The 8,057-nt window shown below is 39.4% G+C and overlaps 1 protein-coding gene across 1 annotated transcript; it reads right to left on the bottom strand.

Moving 5' to 3' along the window:
- Positions 1–1,901: 1,901 nt before the first annotated feature.
- TASL (TLR adaptor interacting with endolysosomal SLC15A4) lies at positions 1,902–7,845 on the bottom strand. The gene is made up of 2 exons (XM_075590299.1): positions 7,754–7,845; positions 1,902–4,736 (listed from the first exon to the last, which is right to left on the bottom strand). Exon 2 carries the CDS (start codon positions 4,732–4,734, stop codon positions 3,832–3,834), a length of 903 nt encoding a protein of 300 aa, XP_075446414.1. The 5' UTR covers positions 4,735–4,736; positions 7,754–7,845; the 3' UTR covers positions 1,902–3,831.
- Positions 7,846–8,057: the final 212 nt, after the last annotated feature.

Below are 8,057 nucleotides of genomic sequence, written 5' to 3'. Positions count from 1 at the left end.
CTGGAAGTCACTGGCTGCTATTTAAGCCCTTGAACAGATGCAGCCAATAACAAAGTGCAGGAGGAGGCTTGCCAGCAACCAAGGTGTCCACAGCAGTCAGGAAAGGGCAGGTTCCATCCAAAGCCTTGACTGGAACCCTTGCAGTATGGTGTGCATCTAAGAAAATGTATTTTCTTGATTGGAAACTCCTTTTTTCACTTTTTGTTTGAGCCTATAAAAGGTAACAAGCAAGATTGGAATGTAATGCAGTATTACACAACATGTCAGGACATGTGGGACCCTTCATCAGAACCCTTATCTTTATTTTCTGTTCTTTTTTAGGGCACATTACAGCTGTCTCTACCAAATTCAAGGTATGTTTAGTAGTCATACAATTTGAGAATGAAATCAACCAATAACCAGCCGAGTTAGGACACAACAGATAGATTAATACAAATATATTTTATTCATAGGAGAAAATATGAATGAGACTTGTAATAAATAAGATTACATACAGTAAAGTACAAATAAAAATATTGAAAACAGTTATTTGGCATAAAAAGGCAGACTACCTGGTAAATTCTTACATGCGGTTTGTAAATAATTTGCCAGCACGGTTTCTGAGAAAGAAGTCTGCATTCATTTACTTTCTATTATTTTTTTTTGAAGCAACCCTTATGGACAATGAAACATATATTTCCCAGTGCAAAGCTAGTACTATAGAGAAAAAAATAATAACACCCGATTTGTATAGAGAACAAAATACCATTGCTTTCATTGGAATCATCTATATAAATGATATGTTCCTTGGTTTGTATAACTTACAGCCGCCTCTATTGCAGTGTCACTAATTATGTGTGAAGAAGGACAGTTTTTTTATTTGTAAATTACACAAGGAAATGCAAATGTCATCTTATTATGCAGCTTTTGTTTCCAGCACACTACTGTATACTTTTTTTTAAAATAATAAATAGCTCTCATGTAACCCTACTAAGCTAGAAACATTTCATTTTTCAAGTTCAAAAGGATATACTCTCAGGTGTGTATATTTAAATAGTACGGTAAGCAGCAAACCCATTCATTTCAGCTGGTATATACTGTACAACACTGTTAAGCTATTGCCATTTATTTTTATTAAACATTATCAAATTGCCTCTGCGCCAAATTGAGGAACTATTTCAATATGAATCAGTGTGAATTCTCTAGACATAACATTTTCTAGGAGCACTAATAATATTTAATCACACAATACAGTACATCACAATGTACATTTAACATAGAAAATTATTGTATTTCTCTATTCAAATCTAAGTACATTGGGTAGGAGGTCACCGCTGAAAGGTGGTGGCAGACAAGTCTAATTGATTTTTGCAAGGGTGCCCTAGACTTGGGTGCACTGACCGCTCAAGGACTGTTCGATCCACAAACAGTAGTCTGACGATTTTCCCAACTTTTCCTACCATCCCTTAGTTACCCGCCTCTTCCCTCCTCCCACAAAAGGAAACGAAATTTGTCCTTATCAATTCTCATGGCACAATTAGGGCCACCGACAGGGGGGGGAGAGCTGAGAAAAGTGTCCCGGGCCTGGTGGCTGTGGGCGACCTGCTGGTTTTAGAAGTTGAGCCCAACCTCTGGCCAGGCCCAACTTCTATGCCTTGCTGCCGGTCCTCTCATTGCTGCCAGGCCCTGGCTCTCCCCAGCTGCGGGCCTCCCTCACTGACACTGTCCCACGCGAGCCTCTGATGCTGACGTGCGCTGGGCCATTTTGACGTCAGCACGTGATGGAAGCAAGCTGGGCTAGGCTTCCGGCATGCACCAGCATGAGAAAGAGGCCTGGTCTGCGCTGGTATCAGAGCCTCGGCGTGGGACAGTGTCAGTGAGGGAGGTGCTGCTGGGGTAGAGCCAGGGCAGCAGATGCTGAGACCATCCCCAAGGTAGATAAGTTAATATTTATTTGGGGGGTGAGGGGGTTGTATGTATTTGGGGGGTGGGTGGCATTGTATGTAATTGAGGTGTGGGAGTTTTTTGTGTATGTATTTGGGGGGTGGGTTTTTCTGTATGTATTTGGGAGATGGAGAGGTTGTATGTATTTGGGGGATGGGGGTGATTTGTATGTAATTAGTGGGCTCTTTTTTGTGTATTTGGGTGGTGAGGATTTTGTATGTATTTGGGAGATTTTTTTTTATGTATTTGGGGGCGGGGCCTGTATGTATTTGAGGGATGGGGAAGATTTGTATGTAATTGTGTTTTTTTAATGTATTTGGGGGTGGTTGGAGGTTTGTATATATTTGGGGTTGTATGTATTTGGGGTGGGGGGTGGGGCCATTGTATGTATTTGGGGGTGGGGGGAGTTTGTATGTATTTGGGGATGAGGTTTTTTGTATGGTTTTGGGGGTATCGGGGTTGTATGTATTTGGGGGATGGGGGGTGGTTTGTATGTAATTGGTGGGCGCTTTTTTTATGTATTTGGGTGGTGAGGGTTTTGTATGTATTTGGGAGATGTTTTTTTTAATGTATTTGAGGGTGGGCTCTGTATGTATTTGAGGGGTGTGGAGGATTTGTATGTAATAGTTTTTTTGTATGTATTTGGGGGTGGGGGGAGTTTGTATGTATTTGGGGGCTGTTTTTTTATGTGTTTGGGGGTATGGGGGTTGTATGTATTTGAGGGATGGGGGTTGTATGTGTTTGAGGGATGGGGGTTGTATGTGTTTGCGGAGTGCGGGTATTTTTGTATGTATTTGGAGTGTGCATTTATTTTGTATGTATTTGGGGGTTGTATATATTTGGGGGGGGATTGTGTGTGTGGTGCCATGGCAGGAGGGAATGAGTGTGCACAGGGGTATTGAGGGAGCTGGATTGAGTGAGAGTGGGGTAATTGATGGAGGGGAGGGAGAGAGTGAGAGGAGAAAGGGGGTGTAAGAGAGGGGAGAGGGGGGAGTGAGTGAGACAGGGGCTGGGAGTGAGATGGAGGTGAGAGAAATATATGGGAAGAGGGGGGGATAGAGGAGTGGGGTCTCGAGGTGTGAAATGGGCGGGGGGTACACAAGACCGCTGACACAGGGGAGGGGCCCATTCATAACTCTAGTCCTGGGCCCTGGGAAATCTGTCTACAGCCCTGGATACAACACATATCAGCATCAAATAGGTATTTTCTGTGTTGCATGTACCTCCCTAGGTTGTTCACCTTGTCATGCTGCCTTGTGCACTTTCACTATTCCCAAACATTTCTACTTAAAGTGTTCTTCTGTAATTACAGCAACTCTCAATCCTACAGTTACAAGAGATTATTTGTGCATTTGCCCTTTTCTTTTAATCAAAACATATTAATGAAGCATTATACTCATTAAACAATGCAGACAATATAAAGCTATGTACATAACGCACTCTTTTTAAAAATATTTGTACATAAACTATACTTTGTCTGCACCCCTGAAAAATATCAGCAAATGACGACAGAAACATGTGTACAGTATGTCTTTCCACATTAAAGGCCTTATTTGTTAAGATGTAAAGCTGTTTTTCATCGTGTTAGAGAAGAGTTCAGGTCCATTCGGTGCTTCTCCAGCACGGGAAGCGGGTTTACAACATGCCAAATTTGGGCGTAAATGATATCAGTTTATTTTACTCCTGTAACAAATTAACAGTTTTTTTCTTCTTCTGGGATCCATCTTATTTTGTATAGAAAAAGTTCCCCGTTTTAAAACATTAAAGTATGAAAAATAAATCTTTACTCTTTCTTAGTCTTACAGTATAAATGTATTTTTTTTAAAATATAAACTAGGAATTGGTGCAGTTTCATCATAATAAACTAAATTCAATGAAATAATAACAGGTTACAACTAGACAACTGATTCATGCTTCATCTGATGAGATCTGCAGATGAGGAGTGCTGATTTCGTTGGATTGCCTCTCACTGGCTAGTCTTAGCAGACAGTTTATGACCATATCTTTGGCTTTGGTGGTCTCCATATTTTGCTCCCGTGATATCCGCATGCTGAGCTGCTCCACGTTGTTCATGATGAGCTCTGAAGCCATAATATGAGTGGGAGACGTATTGCAGTTCATGCTGCTGTCCATTATATACTGCTTGTAGAGCTCAATGATCTTCCGCTCCAAGTACTCATTTAGTACAGCATTGGAGAGTGGCTGTTGATGTTGCATGATACTTTTGTCCCTTATACTACCCACTCTCCAACAGGATGAGTCCCCTTTTGTGGGTTTACTGGACACATCATTGGCCACTACACATATGGACTCCATAGGGGGTGGAATCTGGGAAGACTCTAAAAATGGGCCTTCACCAAATTCAAAGCTGCTTTTGCAGGTGAAGTCACTCATTACAGAGTTCATGGCCATCACTTGGTCCCCAGCTATATGCAAATCATTATAGTCTTTGCAGATATTTTTACAGGACGATGGGACCAAATACTTTTCTTTGTTTAAATTTGAACCTCCAGTTATCTCTACAGTGGATGACGTTTCCCTGTCAAACATCAGGTTTTCAACCTCTTGCTGCATATTTCTTTGTAATCTGCTACTTGTTGTTTCCTTTGATCGAATACGTGGAGTGTACTTTCCTAAAGAAGTGAACTTGTAAAAAAAACTCCTTCTTCTTGTGTCAGACACAGAAGAATAATTTAGACCACATACACCGGACATTTCTTCTGATGCTTCAGCCAGTCTCTCCTGATGGAATATATTGATATTATCTTCATACCAGTACTGGATTCCATTAAGATATCCTTCTGACAGCATACCTGGAAGAGATATTAAATAGTATTCTTACATAGTACTAACAGTGCACTCAGTTATGTATTTATATCATTTATTGGCCCAGTGAATGATGACCAAAGGGTTTGCAGTCTAATTTTGATGTCAGGGATTCAAAGTATCTTGTCCATATTCACAAGGAGCTTGTACTAGGCCCTTAAAACAGCAATCTGTGTTGCTTTTAAAAAATATATATTTCTATGTTTTTACCTTTTTGAGCTAAACAATAACACTTCAAGCGAAATGGACCTCTGGTTCCTGAAAGCGTTCATTTTGAAATTCCCTTGCTAGAATTCTTGTCCGGGAGAAACAATATGGCCACTGTGTCCAGCCTAACTTTGGTGGCCAATAAAAAGCTTGTTAGGTGACATTGCAGCTTCTGATTGGATGACCCTACAGATATCGACATTTTTACTGGCAAAAATTAAAAATATTAAAGATGTTGGCAACCAGGGGTTCCCCTGAGGTCTGTTTGCCATGGTTCTGCTCCAGATAACCCAAAAATACATTATTTGGGGAGCAATTACTGCTTTAACTGGGTTGGTAATCTAGAAGAAAAAAATACTACTTCATTCATTGTAAAACCATTCATTGTAAAAAATGAAATTGTATGTATGTATATATATATAAATATATATCTATCTATATATATATATATAGATAGATATATATTTATTTGAGGGAACATATCTGAGAGAAGACATTTAAGCTTCATTTAAATTATCCTACAGCAGGGCTATAATCAATATATATGTTTTCTCTTGCTCTAACCTTAGAAAAATCCTTAATGCGTAAAAACTCCGTAAAGCACACAATCTATGTTTTTTGCACAAATTGTGGAAGCACAATGCTTTCCAAAGTGTCCTCACAAGTAAGTTAAATATATTCATAGCCAATTACTCCCCCCTTATACTCACACAGACCACCCACCTCCAAATAACTATGACCCTTGACCTCTGTTAATGAGGCAGCAAAGGTAAAACATTTCTGAAGGGAAAGAAGCAGCCGCCACTTCATTTCTACCGAGTGGCTTAAAGGCATGGAACTGCAGGGTATTGTGGGGTGCAGGAATCGAGGCCCCTTGGTGAGTGACAGGCACACTGCCTTCACACGGCCTGCAGTTGGATGCCTTTAAACCTCGGGGTAGAAAGGAAGAGGAGGATGCTTCTTCACACTCATCTGCCCTTCCAAGCCTGCAAATATCTGTCAACTTTGACAAATGTCTTGTAATCAATTTTGTGGCCCCAAAATTTGCAAAAACTGACACAATCTGTGAAAATGGCAGCCCTGTCCTACAGTATATATGAAATGTGACATCTAACTTACAGTTTAAAATAATTTGCTTGGAGTACAATACATTTGTACTGCTGCGCTGCAGGCCATTCGTGGCCTATTGTGGCATATAAGGATTTTTGTTATGCTAAATATGTATAGTATTTTCCAAATACAAATGTAGAAGAGAATTAGAAAATAAACTACTTTACACAGAATTGGTTATCAGATAACGCGCATTTATAATATTGAAAAATGTAGTCAAAATGATTTTTAACAAGGTGAATCAAGGCAATCACTACATTTTTGCGTGTGGAGCTAAATGATGATTGTACAGAGCATCGGAAACATAAAGCAGACAGACAGTGTTTCGATTCTGCAAAAAAGTACGTGTAGATTTCCATACCACCTGGAAAGTTAGATATAAATACTATCCAAAAAGGGAAATGGCTCTGCTGAAATGTCTTACAAGAGAATTATGTAACAAAGCGGTGAGACATGGTTTGTCAGAATTTTTTTTTCTTGACTCTTTGTGAAGTCAATAGGAATAAAATCACTCTGTGAAGGCAAGATATTGCAGTTATATTAATGCAGACTTAGCAAGGTTATGCAGATACAGTAGCAAGATTCACTAGAAATTACCACCTCTTGGAGGTTGTGTTTGGACCCTAAGTTTATCACTACGTTGCTGACTTTCATGAAATGTTACTATTTACATTGGGAGTTTTGCAACATGTTGCCATTTTCACAATAATAGTTGTTAATGTTAAAAAAAAAAATAATAATAATAATGTAAGCTTTTATGTCTATTTTGCTATGTAAAAAAAAAAAGAAAGCTGTCCAATCTATTCCCTTCTATGCTAATTTCTCCATATATTTGCACAAATAGAGGGGTCTGTGTACTGTATCATCCCCAAATTATTAGTGGATATCCCATAAATATTTGTGGCACCTCGTGGCACAACATAACTGGGACAGGCAGCGTCTATGTATTTTTCTTCTGTGAGCCATTTTCTTGTATGTCTGCGTTTGCCTGCTACAATATTATGGTATGTGGGAGAAGATCAGGGCAGAGTTACTTTTGCAAGTTAGAGCAGGTATGGATATGGTATGTACAGTATATAAAAAAAATGTTCAGCTGGCTTTACGTTCGGTTCAAGTTTTCTGTATTGTTTCCTTGCATCACCTTAAAAGGTGTTGTAGGAAGTTTTTTCCCCTGCTCAATTATAGTGGAGCAACTGGTCCCATTCACATAGTGCATGAATCCCACAAAGAAAATGCAACATTTTTAGACACAAATGCTTCTGCGCAGACCCATTTCTTGACATACAAATTGGACAACATTGCATCAGTCATTTAGAAGAGCTGAAGAGAAATAGCACACGCTAAAATATTCATTATATTTGGTCATACTTTGCCAGTTGCCTCAATTGTTACTATGCAGGAGAGACATCTGCCACGTGTCCTTACGTTTTACTGTGTATTTCATTTATACATGGACAATGCACTATTGTAGATTCTTTAGTTGTGATACAGTTTATTTACCTAACACAGATATGCCTCTTAATTGCAGGTCTACTACCACATCTAATGGTCCAAAGATGTGGACAATTAAGTATATTGAAGATCTGGTAAACATTTCTACATGTCTATGCATTAAAAAGAGGAGCAGATTTAGGACAGAACCAAACATTATACTGCCCCCCCCACCCCCCTATATTTAGCTTCTTACCTGCAAGTTCCAGGTTAATTCAGCACTCAGCTGAGGGACCAAAGTGAGAAATTAGCCAAATGTAAGTGACCTAGCTCCTGGTTGAATGAATATGTGCAATTAAGAGGGTAGAGTAGTACTTTCTTTCTAGCACTTTTATACTGACAAGGAAGTTCCTAAAACGTGGTGAGAAGCACCCACAAAATGTTGCTTCCTCTTTTTCTCCTAACAGAAATGGAGCAGTGAAACAGTAGGTTTCTTTTCAGAGTGCTTTGCTAGAGCATACAGACAAACAACTTACAATGTTATAGATGAGATTTAGCAT

The sequence above is a fragment of the Ascaphus truei genome, chromosome 3, assembly GCF_040206685.1.
Source record: "Ascaphus truei isolate aAscTru1 chromosome 3, aAscTru1.hap1, whole genome shotgun sequence".
Classification (NCBI taxonomy): domain Eukaryota; kingdom Metazoa; phylum Chordata; class Amphibia; order Anura; family Ascaphidae; genus Ascaphus; species Ascaphus truei.
Note: the sequence above shows the minus strand (reverse complement) of the source record. Positions and strands in the feature narration are given on the sequence as shown.